Source organism: Nicotiana tabacum, chromosome 16 (genome assembly GCF_000715075.1).
Source record: "Nicotiana tabacum cultivar K326 chromosome 16, ASM71507v2, whole genome shotgun sequence".
Taxonomy (NCBI): Eukaryota; Viridiplantae; Streptophyta; class Magnoliopsida; order Solanales; family Solanaceae; genus Nicotiana; species Nicotiana tabacum.
Window position 1 is genome coordinate 77,191,054 of NC_134095.1, and position 19,504 is coordinate 77,210,557.

Below are 19,504 nucleotides of genomic sequence, written 5' to 3' on the forward strand. Positions count from 1 at the left end.
TATGTCTAAATAAAGACTAGTGGCTGACCAATGAACGTGGCATGCCAAAGACCAAAATAATAATAGTCATCATTAGTAATCGCAAAAAAGAGAACAATAAAGGTTCTTAAAATAATCCTTCAAAAGTGAAGGAAGTATGTATCAAAGTGGTCTGATAATACGAGATACATTTGTCTGCCCCGACCTCGGGGAGCGCGACCAGCGCTTAACCGAGATACCTCGGTCAAGCAAGCCTACTTGATGACTTCTATCTAACCTTACCCATGAATAATATAAAGTCAATACAAGAGATCTACATGAACAGAGTAAAATGTCCCACATTTTTTCCCCATTATTCAAAAGATATCCATTTATGATTTTCAAAATATTACAAGTTTATAGATATGATGAAAAACAATTTTGCCAAATACCAACACATACTAGCCCAATTCCCAATATCAGACGCCACCCACAACCTGTCAACGGGGCCTCTAAGTACAATGAAAGAGTAGAATGAAAGTGCCAGCGACAAGGCCTCAACTATACCTCAAAGCACAAAATACAAAGTCAGATGACGCAAAGCCCGGAAAAAAGTAGGGATCACCAAAACTGCTGAGTAGAGAGTATATGCTAACGAAGATCACAATCACCCGCTGATAAACCGCCTATATCCATTGAAGATGCAGTGCCCCAGACAAAGGGAACGTTAGTATATATGGAATAGTTTAGTATGTAAAGCTAAATGTCCACTTTTGAAACAGAATGCCAATATAAGACAGGCAAAACCATGGAAGAAGCAAGCAACAATCAATGACATCCAAATGCCAAGTTTAAAACATAATAATTTTCAAAATACAGATATAATGTATATTTTTAGTTGGGAGATTATTAGTACCGATATAAATATACCACTGTGTATTTAGCATGGAATTCAATCACAGCCCGATCAGCTAGGCTGTCTCATCAGAAGACATCAACCATCACACAATCACTATATAAAGCGGCCCTGCTATCTCATCCCAATATGTACAGGTGGAGGTGTTTTCATAATCACAATTTTAATTTCCACAACAATCACCACTATGCTTGCGGCTTGATGTCCGATCGCGACCCGACCAGCTAGGCCGTCTCACCACAATGCCGATGGCTATCTTGGATAGACAGGTCCGAAAGTTAAGGTCAAAGAACATTGCTTCAATGAAGGTTCAATGGAGAGGTCAACCAATCGAGGAGGCAACCTGGGAGACCAAACATGACATGCGTAGCCATTATCCTCAACTTTTTGGCACTTCAGATATGTCTCTATACTCGTTCGAGGACGAACATCTGTTAAGAGGGGGAGAATGCAACGACTCGATCGGTCATTTTGAGTATTTTAGCCTCTTTTACCCTATTTAATGCTTTACATATGTGTAATTATGGTTACATGACTTACTAGGGGGATTGGTTTGGTTTCGGGAGAGTTTTTGATTGATTTGGGATACTTAGTCCCTTGGTTGGAGGCTTAAGTTATTAGAGTTGACTGGAGTTTGACTTTTGTGTAAACGACTCTAGAACAATGTTTTGATGGTTCTAATAGCGTCATATAGTGATTTTGGACTTAGGTTTATGTCCCGATTTTGGATTTGGAGGTTTGTAGTTGGTTTGACTTGAATTGGCGAAAGTTAGAAAGTTGAAATTTTTGGAAGGTTGATAGGTTTGATCGAGGGTTGACTTTGTTGATATCAGGTCCAGATTGTAGTTCTGGGAGTTGCTCTAGGTCCTTTATGTCATTTGGGACTTGCATGCAAAATATGAGGTTATTCAGAGTTGATTTGATATGGTTCGGCATGTGTTTTGTAAGTTGGACATTCATTAGGCTTAAATTAAAGTGCGGTTCGTAGTTTCGATGTTGTTTGATGTTATTTGAGATCTCAAGTAGGTCCGTATTATGTTTTGGGATTGATTGGTATGTTTGGGTGGTATCCTGGGGCCTCAGGTGTATTTCAGGTTGAGTTCGGGTCAATTGGGGACTTAGAGGAATTGCTAAAAGTGTGCTAAGATCTGGTGCTTTCGCACCTGCATTGTTTGGGACGCAGGTGCGGCGCCGCAAAAGTGGCTAGATGGTCGCAAATTTGGCGATTATCTGGGGAAGCCGGGTTCACAGGTGCGGACATGGAAGCACAAATGCACAATCGCAGAAGCAAAATGTCTCCACAGAAATGAATTTGACCTGGTTGAGCTGGGACCGCAGGTGCGGTCCGCAAAAACGGAAGCGCAGGTGTGCATTTGGATCCATAAAAGCAGAATTTTTGGGTCTTAAGTGAAGTTCGCATTTGTGATACATTTCCCGCAGATGCGACTGAAGGACGATAGAGTCGGGCAACATATAACTTGGATGATAGTTTTATTTCATTTATCATATTTTAAGTTAGAGAGCTCGATTATGGGCGATTTTGGAGGAGATTTTCATGATTTGGATTGGGTAAATATTTTTACTCGAATTTGTTATTATTTCATAATTCCAACCCCAATTTTAATGTTTGATTCGTGATTGAATTGAAGAAATTGTGGATTTTTGTCAAAACTTTTCTTAAATATAAATTGATGATTTGAAGGCCGATTTGAGGCCGAAATTGGACGATTTTGGTATGGTTGGACTCGTATCAAAATGGTTGTTCAGAATTTACGAGTTTGGTTGAGTTTCGAAGTGCGATGACAGGGTTGACTTTTTGATTTGACTTTTTGATTTTCATTAAAGATCGAATCTTTATTATCCGAAATTGCTTCCTATGACTTTTATTTATGATATTAAGTTATTTTGGCTAGATTCAAGCCGTTCAGAGTTGGATATGCGCGGGAAAGCCTTGGTAGTGGACTGATTTTGCTTGTTTGGGATAAATATCTTGCCTAACCTTGTATGAGAAAAATACCCTTTACGTGCTAGCCTTGATTGTTGATTTCTATGATATGTTAAGTGACATGTATATTATGTGACGAGCGTGTATACAGGAACTATATGTGATTTTGACTGGAATAGACTGCAGGCTATCAATATGTTTTAATGTGATAATGAACTTTATATGAAATTTGTGAAATCACTTTATGACTATTTGATCATGTTTATTTTATTGACTTATCTATTGAACATCCCTCTGCTTATATAATTATTTATAATGCCATCGTGCCTTGTTGTTGAAAGTTGTGAACTTATACTTTGATGACAGTTTGGTACTATTGTTGTGATATTGTGGCATCTTGACATTTATTATTTTATGGTACCGTAGAATTTGTGGATATGTTGAGCGGATTGATTAGGGGTGTCAGTACGAGGTTTTGTCGTGTGATTTCTTTGTCTATGGTTGTGCGCGTGGGGCAAAATATATATGGCGTTATCTCGGACTGTCCACGTGGCATAGTAAAGGTGGATATAAGTGCATTTGATGAAATAGGGTGGCATATCATGTTTATGTGCACATTCGGCGTAATAAGGGTGGTATTTGATGATATTATGTGATATTTCGATGTGTCTTGTTGTTGTTATTGTTGTGATTGTGTTGAGACGAGGTTGATGTTTCATTCTTATAATCGTTTATGAAAGCTTACGTGTTGCATTTACCTAAGTTAATGATAAAATATTTGATATTTTATCTCATGCCTTACCTATATTTGACATTTCATGATCAAAGATGGGTTTTACTACACTAAGTCGTTATTACATGTTCTAAAAGGGATTGTGATTAATGTTTTCAGTTATATTTCAATTATCAGTGTTCTTCGATATGTTCATTGAATAGGTTATTTGTTTAGTGAGTATCACTCTATTGAACCTCGTCACTACTCTACCGAGGTTAGTCTTGATACTTACTGGGTACCGATTGTGGTGTACTCATGTTACACTTCTGCACATCTTTTTGTGCAGGTCCAGGCACCTCAGACCAGACTAATTGATTGAGGCTTAGCACACCAGAGACTTTCAGGTATTCCTGCATGATCTGATCGCAGGCCTCAGAGTCACCCTCTTATTTCATTTCTACTGTTTATGTATTTCCAACAGTACTGTAGTCGAGATTCATCTCGTGTATTCAGTTAGAGCTTGTGACTCTATACTACCTAGTTCTAGGATATTAGGTTGAGTACTTGTCACTTTGGCCTGTATTACTCTTATTTCCACATTTATGTTAAACTCCGTTTTTTGTTTTCATGTTTTCATTGTTTAAAATAATATTGAGCGACTGACTTACCTAGTTTGGAGACTAGGTGCCATCACGACTCTTAAAAAGGGATTTTGGGTCGTGACAACTTCCTACATTTCTAGTGCCATTACCTGTTCCCATAGTGCGAGAATCGAACTCTGATACTACTAATACAGGCTATAATCGATTGATTAGCTAAGAAGGAAAAAAAGAAGAAAAAAGCTAACCGAAGAAGAAAAATAAGATACTGTTGTATTCCATAACATTCTCACTCCTCTCTACAGGCTATATAGGTGCTGGAGTTATGTGTAAAACTCCAGACTTCAAGAGCTTACTTATAACTATATTACTTATTTACTAAATATAGACTAAACTAGGAGTGTTCGTCGGTCGGTACGGTACGGTATTTAGACATTTCGATTCAGTGTTTTCGGTATTCGGTTTCTTAAAATGCTATACCAATACAATACCTAATTAAATTCGGTATGGTTCGATTTTTCTCTTTTCGGTTTATTCGGTTCGATAACTTCGGTATGCAGTTTGAATACTAACAAGTGCATAGAGTCATAGACTATAATATTCTTAATTAAAGTACTCAAAAGTACAAAACATAAAACGTTTGTTGGCAAAAGTTTTGTCCAAAACCACCAAATATCAACCTAGAGAGAGAAAACTACACATAAAGGAATAAATTCGATCATTAGAAATATATTCTTACTTGCTTAGAGTAAATTGATGAACTTAGACAATAAAGGAAATTAAAACTTCAATTTTTTATATTTATGTTATAATTAATAATATATGTTTTGTGTAATATAATATATATTTCGGTACGGTATCAGTATTTCATTAAAAAATACCAAATACCATATTTTTGTAAAACTTAAACCAAAAATCATACCGAATATCAAAATATGGAATACCAAATATCAAAATTTTCTATTTCGATACGGTAATTCGGTAAACCGTAAAAACGAGAACTATAGGTGACTACAGGGGTATTATTCTATCTCATTTCAGCTCAATTGCAACATTTAAGAAACCTCAATTTCCCTAATTTTGTCCCCTTCCGACACCCAACAAAGAGAACCCCGCATTTTCAAATTACGCTCGAGTCTTCTTTGCTTCGGTCCAGCATTTTTCCCCATATCACTTCCTCAGGCGAAATCTAATCGTAAGTAACCCTTTTCGTCCTTATCGCTACCTCTCTCAGTTCCTACCTTTAGATTTTCCTCCTATACTTGTCGTTTCACATGTGCCAATTCATTAATCTAGTTCTTCGAAAATTAATTTTAATTTGCAATTTAATCTGCAGTCTTCTGCTTACCCCGAAATTCTTCAGTTTTTGTGTTGCAATCCATGATAGTTTGAAAAATATCGTAAGAAGGTCAATGTATATGAAAGTTAGGGGATTCAAGGTGTTGAGGGCAATAAATAAAAGTTGAAATTTCCAAAACCTTTAATTCTCTTTTTTTTTTTTGGGTTGTTTGTTAAGTTACTAGATGTTGCATTCATTATCATGGGGCAGCAAGTTTTCGGTTAGGTTAGCTCTTCTGTGTAGGCAATTAGTGGGCTTTTACGTGGTGCTCACAATGAGACAGAAGCATCCTATGTTACCAATTAAAAAGTTTGCTAAGATTGATCTTGATGTTAGAAGCATGAACGGATGAGAAAAATCTATTATTTTGCTGTACAATCTGTCAAACTGATAAAAGCTTAAGTTGAGAGTGGATATTCTCTTCTTTGGTTACTCTATTTCTTGCTCTTTCTCCAGTGAAAGTGACTTGAGCTGTCCCTTCTTGCGGCAGGGCCGAGTAGAAGTGATCTCTCCCAAGTCCATTCTGATATGACCTCCTACACTTGATGGGTTGTACCGCTCTGATACATAAAATTGTCCTTTTCTAAAAGTACATTTTTTCAACCAGGAGAGGATATGCTTCGTTAGGTCTTTTTGAGATCACGGGATCTAATTTCTGCTTCTAGTTATGCTTCCTCCACGCTTTGTTCTGATCAAGTTTCACCTACTGGCTACTGCCAAGCTTTGCTTAGTGAATCACTGCCTCTACACCAAATTAAAGTACTCAATTTCTCTAAAATCCAATTTTAGATCCTTGACTTTATTGGTCACCAGCTTAAACTGCTGCACTAGTTGTAAACAACCCAGGCATATCCACTCATTGTGGTAGTCCGGTTGATTTGGTTTCCAGAGATAAAGGCCTGCGCTACAGTTGGTGACTCTTCATTTAGCAATATTGTCCATTATCATGTCATAAAAAATGGGTTGGGTCTATGTTACAATACTCTAAACTGAGTAACACAGTTCATTATAATGCCATACTAATACCACAATGATACCTTAAGTCCAAGCTTGTTGGGGTCGGCTACATGATCCTCTGTTTTCATTCCACTTCTTTTGGACTCATCATTTGAATACTCAGTAATGTACTTTAAGATAAACTAGGGGTCCTCCATCACTAGATTTTTCAGATTTCTCTACATTTTCTACTTATCTCACACTGATGTTTAATCTAAACAAACTAAAAGAACTCCTATTGAGCAGAGGATCTAATATAAGTGTATGTGAGTAAGCCTTGATCTCGACTAGTTTGTTTCGCCTAAGTGGATCTTTTGCTTCCTAGTGTTGTATTTGTTTTTAGGTTTGTATGGGTTTCCAAGAAATTGTAGGTTTTTCAAAGATAAATTCCCTGTATGTGATTGTAATTTTACTCATCTTTATTACCTTTCATTATCATAGTGTCATATGGACCAATGAGCTTGGAGGGTCTACATAGACCTGGACAAACCATTTAGGCCATCTTTATTCACATTCTTTTTTGTTGATAAGAAGGTCATCTTCTTTCACTTTATTCTCTATGTGTGCTATTTTTACCCTCTATCAAATTTGATCATTTTGCTTGTGTAATCTCGTATGAGTTATGACCGTAAATCCATCTTATTATCTTAATATCCGTATTTTACGACACTCATCTTATGAAAATTTCTGGGCGTTAGGAGCCCAACACTCATCTAACATTGCTATTCTTACAACCAAGCCCATAGAATCTGCCTTTCACATTGGTAGGTGTCGTCCTATGCATAGCACTCCATAAAGCTGACCCATTTTAGTCATTTTTCCTTAGTTTTATGTGTTGCATTTTCATCTATCATACCAGTATTTTGGAACACTAAGATTTGGATATCTGAACTGTCTGCTTTTATGCACCATACATCCATCTAAATCTCACCTCAACTTTATTCTTCTTATGTGGAGCTAATTTGTTGACTCCTTCATTAGTTTCGTTAATGGTCACAATATCACCTACAAATAACATGTTCCACGACTTAGTGTAAATTCCTAATGTAGACCCACGGATTTACAGTTGATCATGTCCTTAACTTGTCATGTCTTACAACAACAAAGACTAAGTCTCATTCACCAACTAGCTAGGTTGGCCAGATGAATCCTCAGTCCACCCTGCTCCATTTGGGCCTTTTCATTCCAATACCAATAACTGTCCTTTTGGACGAATTAAGGGCACATGAGTTTGACCAACCTAAATGGCCAAATCCAAGACGAGCACATCAGTCGTGGTCATGTCATACAAATGGGTATAGGGAATCATCTTCACATTCTAAATGGATTGATGAATACCAGTGGAACGGCTCAACGAATTAATGATGTGGATAAAGAGAGTGTGATAAGGAGTATTAGATTTATTTGGAAGTACATGCCAGTGGTGGAATGAAGGCTAATTATTATTCTAGTGTTCCTAGTTTTCTTCCTTTTGTCTTGGTATGGAAACATATGGTTCTGTAGTAGGGTTCTAACGGATGAAAATAAGTACTTCGTGTAACAGTATTATTTATGACCACAGAATGCATGGATGTAGTGATAAGCCAGAGGAATGTAGGTCTTTTTGCTGCAGTCGGTCCAGGGTTGGTGGTGAGAGTTGAAAGCTTTTTGATTAGATAAAGGAACTATTTTGAACTACTGACGGAGCATTCTGCTTGTATGATCTTTGTGGTCGTGCCATGTTCTTGCAGCATGCTAGTGACATGGTGCAAGACATGCCAACATGATCCAACACCTGTTTATTTGGAAGGGTACCTAACACCTGTAGAATTCATATAGAGACACTGCTCAAATTGTCATAGCTGACTCTATGAGCGCAGGGATATCTATGTTGCTTTGTGGTTTTTTGTTGGGAAGATTCTGCTTATGTGATGCTTTCCATACCGACATGATATTTTTGAGATAAAAGCAAAGTTTGATTGACTTGAAGAAGTCTGTTCACACGTTCTTAGGTAGAAAAGCTATGGAGCCAGGGACAGAAGATTTATATTGGACACCAATGCTTAGTATCCTGGTGTTCTTTTAAATAGGAATCACTGCTTTAGAATCTGCAGAAGAAGAATATCTGTAATGGTTGTCATGAAGAATTTTGCCATTTGTAATGGTCATCATGAATAATTTTGCCTTTGGTTCTAGTGCTGGGACACTAGGATTTCTCTCTCCAAAACTCGTGTAAAATTTAAATCCATTTGTGAAACTGCTGAACTCCATTTCGGCCTTTCTACCACACCTTAGCCATTTACAAAGTTGTTGCAGCAGTTACTGCATTGGTCCAATCTGTAAATTGTCTGTTCTAGGAAATGAAGGAACCCATCTTTATGGTGCACAGTAGCTGAAAATAGTAGCATAGGGATTTTATCAAGTTCTTATCTGTTATATTCTATTTTAAATTTTAGGAATATGCCAGTTCGGCTCTTTATTGTCTTACCCAAGCATCTGCGTCTCAGAGAACATTGTGTTGATATCTTTCTTTGATACGTACGCCAATGTGATCTTTGTATTTAGGTGATCTCGGGCGATACAGCTCTGATCTTTTCCTTTTCAGGTAGACAAATATGAGTATAAAACCAACAGTTGCATTGAGAGCCATTCTTGTAGGAGGAATAGCTGCCTTTGCAAAAATTGGTGGTGCTGTTAAAGCTGCAGGAGGTGTAAAATTAGGTGCAGCTGCTGCTGCCATGACTGCTGCAGCAACAGCAGCTATTTCAGGACCTAAACAAGAAGAAAAGAAGGATGTTTCTCAGCAGTTGTCCAAGTGATGCACACAGCTTATGTTTTATTTGTTTTTTTCAATGTACTTATAACTGTCAATAAAAGTTGTAGGTTTGGTGGAATTTGCTAGTCAAATGGTTTCCCGAGATGATCTTAAATTAGCTCAGATATATGGGTCCTTACATTGCGGGATTCGCTAGAGCTGTACTAATGGAAGAAGGAACTTGTTGAAGTGAAGCATTTGTCATCACTTAAATTCTCTGGTAGATGCAGATTTTTCGCTCTCCAGAATCTGAGGTATGTAATTGCTGTGTACTTTCAAAAGCAAAATGTATGTCTTTGTAAGGTTTTAAAACATGGGATTTTTTAATAAACCCAGTTGGAATTCCCTGATCATCAAATCACCTCAGCTGAGTCTTTTCACTGCTTGAGACTCTCTTGCTTAATATGATGAGAATATCTTGCTTAATATGATGAGAACTGTTTAGAAAATCATCTGGGCATGTCGAACGGAGCAACTCCTTTACAATTACTAGCTTTTGGATATATATATATATATATATATATATATATATATATATAAAATTCATTATCTTTAACATATTTCTCCCGGTCACTCTTCCTCTCTTGTTTTATAATAGTAGTTAACATGTAAGATAGTTAAAGACAGTTTCGTTTTAAATTTGCTTTAGCGCACAATAGACAAGTCTGTTCTTGGAAATATGAGATAATTCGAGTGTTTATCTAATCAAATTGTACTCGAGTTTGAACGATTGGGTTTTCGTGGGTCAATTACTTGTTTGATTCTGTGCTAATATACTCTGTCCAAGATCAATGAAATTCTGCTAGGAGTAATCTTCCTTTAAGATATTCTATGCATGTACCATCAGGTAAAAAATAAGAGAGAAAGGAAGAAAAGAACAAGCATAAGAATCAAACTGCAAATTAACAATTAATTATGTCAAAACTGTTAATCAAGCATAATAAATCATGTCATAAAAAAACATCTAAGACAACCATATTATGACATAATAACCAAAGCTGATGAAGACTGCTTGTTTTTCATCTTTCCTATTATTAATTCTCATAATTATTATCCATTGAAAAGGTCAAATACATAGAGAAATTTTTCGGTACAAACGATATTACAAATGGGGCTAATCTCTGAGTAGAAAGAAGTTCCATTTTCCCCTTGTTCTGTGAAGGAACAGAAGATGAAGGAACAGAAGATGAACTCTAATACATATACCAGAAGATACAAGTCAAATTAATTTAAACTTCATAACCCTCCATTTGAACATCTTTGGACTTCAAAGGTTCATACTCACCCAAATAAACTTCAAGATGATCAGAAAGTGCAGATTTGTCAATGTTCTCATGGTGATAGGACTTGCAAACAAAGTAAATAATTGTTTGTATCACCAAACCAAGTAACACCAACTTGAACATCATAAGAAGACAAAGCAACCCAAATCCTGTCCTATACAACATCCCTAGATGCATATGCTTCCCATGTCCATGTACCACAAACTTCTTGAAAATAAAGTTTAGGATACCAAGTGAAAGATTGAACTTGAAAAAGAAAACTAAGGCTATTGTCATCTTCCCCTTTAACAATTCCTTGCTTTTAAGCATGGCTTTCACCCCATATGAATCCTCCAACACAGTTACCACACTAGCTAAATGCCATATAACTGAAAGGTACACGGATCCAAGGACATAAACAATCGCCATGATCACGAGAACAAACTTAACAAGACCATCATTTTCTCCCTGCATACCGAAAGCCCATATTGACACTATAACTAGGGCCAAGAAGGCAACAAGGTTGTAGATGAAGAAACAAACAAAAGCACACAAGAAAGTGACCATAACTCTCTTCCAAACTTTAGGCAGAACACTCATAACTTTCATGAAATTGACTTCACGTGAAGTGTATATGCATGCGATTGTGTAAACCACAGCAGAGGTTGAAAGAAGGGAGAAGATGATGAGGAAAGTGATGTAGACAATTATGAAAAGCCATAGAGAGGCTAGCTCTGAGTTTATGTGATCAGAGATCTTGTTGTATTTCGCCGTGCCGGTGTGAGTGTGTAGGAGCTGAAACTCAGAGTGTTTAAGGTCAGAGAAGAAAAGATGGTAAATTTCCATGTGAGCTAAGATGATGAAGCACATAGGAAGGATCAAAGATAGGGTGATTTGGCTGAATATTTTCCTCCATCTGTAGATAAGTTTGTAGGCTTCTATGTAGATATCAAAGAGGCCTAAGAATTGCATCTCTTCTTGTTCTCTATCCATGGATAGTACTATACAGAGGATATATGGAAATGAAGGATTAATTTGTTCTATGGAAATGAAGGAGAAGAGATTAATATATGATAGGAAATTGTTGTGGATATCTATATCGGCAAAACTGCTCTCCCCCTCTCTCTCATATAGGTCAACTGGTCAAGTCAACACGTATGTGTGAGATTTTTCCTTATTATTATAGGACAAGCTATTCAATACAATTACTTGACTTCAACTTTTGACCGGCTACCAAGGATTGTGGTGGGCTGATAGAATCGCTTCACTCTTAAACGGAGAAAAGATACTAGTAGGGAGAGCTTTCCCCTTTAGTGGGCCTTAAGTGATTAGACGGGTTCCTGTGTGGATACTGAACACCGGGTTCTTTATCCATCTATTTATTGTGATGTCTACACATGCACCAACGGAGACCACTTCTACAAATGAATGTCCTACTTTTCAAATTTTCTCTCTTGTGCCTGTGGCGTATTTGGTTGTTACCGCTGGTATATATGAATGATGAAACGAAATTACTATCGATTGATTATAGTTTTGACAAGCAAAGGGTTGTCGCATTTTACTGGCCTTGAAAAGGGGAAAAAAGGAATTCCAAATAATTTCACAACTTGGATTGATTTCACCAATGGTCATCGCTAAAATCTACTTCAACAAGGTCATAAAACTAAAAGCTGGTAACTAAAAATTGCCAAAAATTCTTCAATACGGCACTAAAAGTTATAGTAATTAAGTTCACAAAGATTAAAGTGATAATAAGCACCACCAAATCATCAACACGAACTTTTCCATTTCTCTGCATTTTTATCCCCGTTTAGCCCCTATTTTTTAACATTTCTTACCCCTAATTGGATTGAAATTTGATGTTTATCCATAGACATACGGATATAGAAGATGAACAAATGATCGTGATAGAGTTTAATTATTTGGCAATTTTTATCTTATGTAGCATCTTAGTTATAATTTTTAATAATTTTCATTTTATACGATATAGAAGATACATTTATTTGTTACAAAGTTTAACATTTCCTTAAATAATGACAATCCTAAATTTAAAGAGATAGTGTATCACCACCATTCACCAATAACTAAGAAAGAGAATAATAATTTTGCAATGAGAGTATCAGCTAATTTAAAACCTTTAAAACTATGGTCTGTGGCCCTCGCTCGTTTACTATAAATACAGCAATATAGAAGAGTGGGGCGAAATAGCTGCCGTCGTTGAGAAATGCCCGATTAAACTTATGAGTGAGACCAATTACATACATTATTATAACGGACAACAATTACTTGAAGTTTGGTTTTAACGTCATTGTCTTCTGTAGTAACAACGAAATAACAAAAGAATATTAGAGGCTAAACAAGTATTGATCACATAAAAAGAATCTGGGGAATAGACTTTGAAAAACTAGCAAGTGATAAGAAACTTGTTCGATCATCAAAGGTTGTGGTGAGATAAATATATTCCTGTCGCTCTTAAATCTTAATTCAAGTATTGGACCAAAAATAATCTGGTAGACAAATATTTTTTTTTTAATATGCTTTATACAGTACGGATCCGGATTAGTGAGAACCCTAATACAAATACCGAACTTTGGGTGAGAAAAAAAGAAGATAAGAAACTTCTTGGTAGCAAAGAGAAAGACTAATTCAGCGGGTCTTATACGTTGGGGCGAATTTTCTTAGGCGTCCGTCTTCAGCTTCCACTCAAACCAATCTCCACCAACTATTCAACTTTCATGTGGTCAAGTTCAATTTTCATTTCATTTTCCCTTTTACTCATCTCTTCTTTTTTTTTTCTTTCTTTTTTGGGTTAAACTCGTCTCATGTCCAATAGCAAAGATAATTTTAATAATTGTCGTCAAAGTTTATAATGTAGTAGTAGCAGTGAAAATTTACCATATAATAGTTGTGAATTTGATTCATACTAATTCATTTTCTGTCTCCTTCTCAGATCCCCTTGTAACAAAAAGAAGAAGTTATTTAGTAGCTTGTCGCCTGACTCTTATGAGTTGCATTTTAGTCAAGAATTAGAAGTTGATATATCGATCTGACACGGGACATGTTCCATTCAAGTGTTACTAGAAGAGAAACAATTTTAGATTAGTTTTTGCTATTGCTATCTTGCGCCATGTAAGTCGAGTAGTTGGCAAGGTGACCTCTTTTCAAATTTAAATTGGTCAAGTGACCTTCAAGTTTTAATTATTGTAGGATTGACCTTCCGCAACAACAACAACAACAACAACCCAATATAATCCTACATAGTTGGGTCTGGGGAGGGTAGTGTGTACGCAGACCTTACCCCTACCCTGGGGTAGAGAGGCTGTTTCCAAATAGACCCCCGGCATCCTTCCTTCCAAGAACTTCCCACCTTGTTCTTGGGGAGACTCAAACTCACAACCTTTCGGTTGGAAGTGGGGGTTGCTTACCATCAGAGCAAGTAGGAAGTATGATTGACCTTCATGCTTAATTAATGGTTAAGTGAGATTATAAAATGAAGGGGGAAATTTGAGTCTTTATCCCTAAAGTTTCAGTTATTACACTTTGGCCCCAACCTATATAAATATAATATTACCAGATTTTAAAAAAGAAAAAGCAAATCCATTCCTTACCGCCTCATCTGCCGCCCCAATCCCTATTTCCTACAGATGATTCCTCCATTGCAGCTTGTTTTTCTTGCATTCAACACGCATAGGTGGTCTCCCTTCTTCCACTACTAGAAAATGGTTGAATTTCGACCGTTAAAACGGTCGCGAATTAGTCGAAAATTATGGATTTCCGACTACTTTCCGACCAAAATTGGTCGTTCAGAAAACAGTTGGCCGGAAAATAATTTCTGACCGAATTCATCGGTGATTTCCGACCAAAGTAGTCGAAATGTTCAAAAGGTCAGACAGCCAAATTATTTTCAAATTTCCGACCAAATAAGTCGTAATAATTTAAATAACAATAAATATTTATTTAAAATTAAATAATAAAAATAAATATTTACAGACCGATTTAGTTGGAAATTAATAATTAAAAATTAAAATTTCTTTAAATTTTCGATGGAATTCGTCGAAAACTGTTTAAAAATAATTATTTTTTAAAATCATTTTCGACTAAATTGGTCGGAAATTTTGGTGTTTTTTTTGAAAAAAATTGGGCAACTGTCCGATTGTTTCCGTCGGAAATCAGTTGGAATACCACCTGTCAAACAGTTACAATACTATAACGCCAACAACCAATCAACAAGTATCAACAAATATAACATCTAAACCAACAAACCCAATCATTAACACAATCTAAACCAACAAATCTATTAAACCTAAATATTTTGGGCATAAAAACATCCAAATAGTAGCCCAAATTCAAGCTTGAAAACAAAACATAAACTTGCCTCTCACAATCAAGTTTACCCATCAACCAATACCATACACCTAAACTACTACAAAATCAGATTCAGTTTGTTCATCCTCATCATCACATAGATTATGCCCATGTTTTCTCATGAATTTCTGCATCTTAACAAATATTCCGAATTGTAAGTCCAATTGTTGCTTCAAATCACAAATTTCTTTTCTCATATCTTCCATTTGTTCTTGATTTTGCGAAGAAGAAGAATTCGCTAAGAGTGGGTTTGGATGACCTATAGGTCGGCGTACTCCAAGTCCGTAGACTCTGCCTTTGTTTACTCCACTTGATGCCTCTGTCCACAATGAATTCGTATCATCAGGTGTTGGTTGAGTTGAAGGAGGTTGAGTTTGTTGCCATTTTCCCACCCTTTTATGATAATCTTCCTGAAATGAAAATATAACTATTATGTAAACAAACTAATATTAATAAATCATAAATAATTATGAAGTTAGTATTTAACATATGTGTTCGACGCACGCGTCTCCACCCAGTGTTCTCTTGTACCATCCTTATTCTTTTTCTTATGCTTCTCCTCGAAGACCTCATCATGACTCATATCTTGCCCTCTTTCCTTTTCCTTAAGAAAAAGTATGAGTTATACGTTACAATCGTAAAATTCTACATATAAAATTAAGAATTTTTTTATAAGTAATTACCAATCTTAGTTTATGGGCCGTAAAATTAATCGAACCTCCTGTGTGCAACGAGCCACCTTTACTGGAGGTGCAGTTTGCCTTTGCTTGTTCAGTCTTCTTCTTCCATTCATCGATATTCCATTTCGCAAGAAGTTTCTTCCAAACATCTTCTCTTAACCATTCCGGCATTTTACTAGCATTCCAAGCAGCGAACGTGGTATCTTTAATCCGCTCAGCAGCCTTCTTCTCGAAAATAGCATTTATTTCATTTTGATGCTGAGGATGCCATGTACATTTTGTCTACAATATAAAAAAGTAACATTAGATGAAGACGATAATTATTAAATAAATTTAATCAATTTTTACCCTAAATTGATTCCACATGTGCTCTCTGATGTTATACGATATCTGTCTCCAAGAATTTTATGACTCATGATAAAATGGCTTCATAGAATCCACAACCAAATGTGTAGACTGAAAGGATGGCAAAAACCTGCATTAAAGTTAACATATATAATTAATAAACATCTTAAAATTTCAAAAGTTTTAATTATAAATAAATATTTCTTAATTTTAACATATCTAAAAGTACATTCAAAACTTTAAAAATATAAGAATTACTTACCCATCCTCGTAGGGGACGATTATTAACCGATTATAACTATCATATTGTACATCCCCTCCAAGATTTTACCTGCATCTACTAGAAGGTCTAAAAGTACCACTAGATGTAACTGGGCGAGAGCCTCCAATATCCAACCTAGATATGGACGAATCATCATGCTGACTACCATAAAAGCTCGAGGGTGTAGCAGCTGGTGAGCCACTATGCTGTCTACTATGAAAGCTCGGGGGTGCTGCAGCTGGTGAGCCACTATGCTGACTACCATGAAAGCTCGGGGGTGCAGCAGCTGGTGAGCTACCATGCTGACTACTATGAAAGCTCGGGGATGCAGCAACTAGTGAGCCACTATGTTGACTACCATGAAAGTTCAAGGGTACAACATTGGTGAGCCACCATGCTGACTACCATGAAAGCCTGTCACGACCCAATCCCCGAACCCGGTCGTGATGACGCCTCTCGTGAAGACAAGGCCAGCCAATAACATATAATATAACACTCATAAATTGCGGAATTTTAACATTAACAACAGCAGGAACCATCCCGACACAGCCCAAACCAGGGTGTCACAAGTCATGAGCAACTAAGAAGTCCGGATACAAGTCTACTGAACACAAAATCCGATATAATAGTTCAGAAAAAAAAAACATGGAAATGATAGGATAAGGGAGGCACGGGGTTGCGAACGCCAACAGCTACCTCGTAGTCTCCAAATCACTGCCTGGACTGGGAGAAATCAGCACTCAGGAGCGGACTCTGCGATGCCTGAATCTGTACACATGGTGCAGGGAGTAATGTGAGTACTCCGACTCAGTGAGTAACAATTATAAATAATGGCTGAAAGTATGAAAACACGTAAAGACACAAAGCAATTTCATATTAAGCAGTAAATTCACTTAATAAATCAGTGAAGAATCAAATGATATTCCCTTTTAAAACAAGTAAAACAGGTAATTTAACATGTAAATAACAAGTAGAAATCCGCCCCTCGGGCACAGTATCAATCGCTTAGCATAGTATTAGCCCCTCAGGCTCACTCTCAGTACAGTCTCAGCCCCTCGGGCTCACTCTCGGAATAGTATCATCCCCTCGGGCTACCTCACAATCACTCATATCAGCCCCTCGAGCATAGCATCAATCACTCAGAACAATGGGTACCCGCGCTCACTGTGGGTGTGCAGACTCCGGAGGGCCCCCTTACGGCCCAAGTGCTATATCAAGCCACCTCGTGGCATCATCACTCGGCACTCAACCTCACATCACTCAAGCCACCTCGTGGCATATAAAGTATCTCAGGCCCTCGGCCTCATATCACTCAGCATATCCTCACATATGGCCCTTGGCCTCACTCAGTCCAAAATCATCACAAGCCCCTTGGGCATTAGTAAAACAGTAGTTCTCAGCCCAAAATATGATGTAGAAATATCATTTAAGTTTCAAATCTGAGTAAAAGTGGCTGAGTTTGTAAAACAGTAGATATCAATAGGACTGAGTTCAAATAATAAGTCAAGCAGTGATGAAAACAGTGATAAAAATCCCCGAAGGGTTCAAATAGTTGGCACGAATCCCAAATATGGCAATCAGCCCAAATCATGATGATAACAAATGAATTTCAGTCAAATATTCGGTAAAATCATCAATCGGGATGGACCAAGTCACAATCCCCAGTAGTGAAAGACCCCACGCTCATCATCCAGCGCGTATTTTGCCTCAATATAGCACTACGTTGTGCAATCCGGGGTTTCAAACCCTCAAGACATCATTTACAACCATTACTCACCTCGAACTGGCTAATTCTCTAGCTCGCGATGCCTTTGTCCCTTGAATTGGCCTCCACGCGCGTCAAATCTATCCAAAATCAGAACGAATACGTCACAATATGCTAAGGGGACAAAGCCCAAGCGAAAATATTCGAAAAATATCAAAAATCTAGAAATTAGCAAAACCCGAGACCTGGGCCCACATCTCAGAATCAGGTAAAATTTACATTTTCAGAATCCTCATACCCTCACGAGTCTAACCATACCAAAATTATCCAATTCCGATACCATTTGGACCTTCAAATCATCATTTTACATTTTTGAAAGGTTTCATTCTTCCCAAATTCCATCTCAAATCACGAATTAAATGATGAATTCAGTGATAGATTCATGTATTCTAGCCAAATCTGAGTTAAAATCACTTATCCCAATGAATTTCTTGAAAAACCTTCGAAATATTGCCAAAATCCGAGCTCTCTAGGTTAAAATATTAAATAAAACCCAAGACCTCGTATTTATAAGTACCCCTCAGGTTTCAACTACTGCGGCCGCACCCGCTTTTGTGCAGTCCACGCGACGCCTACTGCGGCCGCGCCCGCCTTTGTACGGTCCGCGCGATGCCTACCGCGCCAAATTTTGTGCGGTCTGCACAGTACTCAACACGGGCGCACTTATTTTTGTGCGGACCGCGTGAGTGAGTTCCGGGGCCTGCAACCCCTGTAGACCTGCTACAACTATGATTTTTGCACTAAAACATTCCGGAACCTACCCCGGAACTCCCAGAACTTCGAACCAATTGCACCAACACATCCCATGACATCGTTCAAACTTGCTCAAAACTTCGGAACGTTCACAGCAACATCAAATCACCAATTTAACATAGGATTCAAGCCTAAGAACTCCAAGAACTCTTAAATTATGCTTTCGATCAAAAGGTCTATCAAATCTCGTCCGAATGGCCTGAAATTTTGCACACACATCCCAAATGACAAAATGAAGCTACTGCAACTCTCGGAATTCTATTCCGACGCCAATATCAAAATCTCGCCTATCAACCGGAATTTGCCGAAATATCAATTTCGCCAATTCAAGCCTAAATCTTCTCTACAACTCCAAAACCCATTCCGATCGCGCTCCTAGGTCACAAATCACCTCCCGAAGATAACAGAACCATCAGAACTCACTTCCGAGTCTTCTAACACATAAGTCACACCCGATTGACTTTTCCAACTTAAGTCTTCTTAAAAGAGACTAAGTGTCTCATTTCTTACCAAATCCTCTCCGAACTCGAACTAATCAACTCGATCACATAAAACACGAATAACGAAGCGTAAAGAAGCTAAAATGGGGGAAACAGAGCGGTAACTCATGAGACGACTAGCCGGGTCGCCACAAAGCCCGACGAAGAAGATGGTATAGAAGGTGTGGTATAACGTTGAAAACAGTGTTACTTTGACTTCCTTTGGCAAACATAGAATAATATTGAATCGAATTATTAGATAGAGGGGGGATAATGAAGATGGTAGATGGCAATGGAGTCGACTGAGGAGGATGAGGAAGAGGATGGAGAG

At 37.5% G+C, this 19,504-nt stretch overlaps 2 protein-coding genes and 1 long non-coding RNA gene across 3 annotated transcripts; 1 reads left to right on the forward strand and 2 right to left on the reverse strand.

Moving 5' to 3' along the window:
* The first annotated feature begins 5,179 nt into the window (after positions 1-5,179).
* Positions 5,180-9,620, forward strand: LOC142170712 (uncharacterized). The gene is made up of 2 exons (XR_012700106.1): positions 5,180-5,328; positions 9,053-9,620. It is a non-coding gene; the product is annotated as an uncharacterized LOC142170712 (long non-coding RNA).
* Positions 9,621-10,274: 654 nt separating this feature from the next.
* LOC107828713 (uncharacterized) lies at positions 10,275-11,637 on the reverse strand. Its single transcript, XM_016656078.2, has one exon. The coding sequence runs from the start codon at positions 11,515-11,517 to the stop codon at positions 10,492-10,494; it is 1,026 nt and encodes a 341-aa protein (XP_016511564.2). The 5' UTR covers positions 11,518-11,637; the 3' UTR covers positions 10,275-10,491.
* Positions 11,638-14,939: 3,302 nt separating this feature from the next.
* LOC107828714 (uncharacterized) lies at positions 14,940-16,251 on the reverse strand. The gene is made up of 4 exons (XM_075232173.1): positions 16,246-16,251; positions 15,573-15,851; positions 15,404-15,493; positions 14,940-15,299 (listed from the first exon to the last, which is right to left on the reverse strand). Exons 1-4 carry the CDS (start codon positions 16,249-16,251, stop codon positions 14,940-14,942), a joined length of 735 nt encoding a protein of 244 aa, XP_075088274.1.
* Between the last annotated feature and the right edge of the window lie 3,253 nt (positions 16,252-19,504).

Bases quoted from the DNA above. Each gene is read 5' to 3' on its own strand.
- LOC107828713 (XM_016656078.2), bottom strand. From the start codon at position 11,517: ATGGATAGAGAACAAGAAGAGATGCAATTCTTAGGCCTCTTTGATATC.
- LOC107828714 (XM_075232173.1), bottom strand. The intron at 15,494-15,572 runs GTAATTACTTAT...CTTTTTCTTAAG, and splicing joins CGGCCCATAAACTAAGATTG to GAAAAGGAAAGAGGGCAAGA. The intron at 15,300-15,403 runs GTGGAGACGCGT...TTTTCATTTCAG, and splicing joins ATGGTACAAGAGAACACTGG to GAAGATTATCATAAAAGGGT.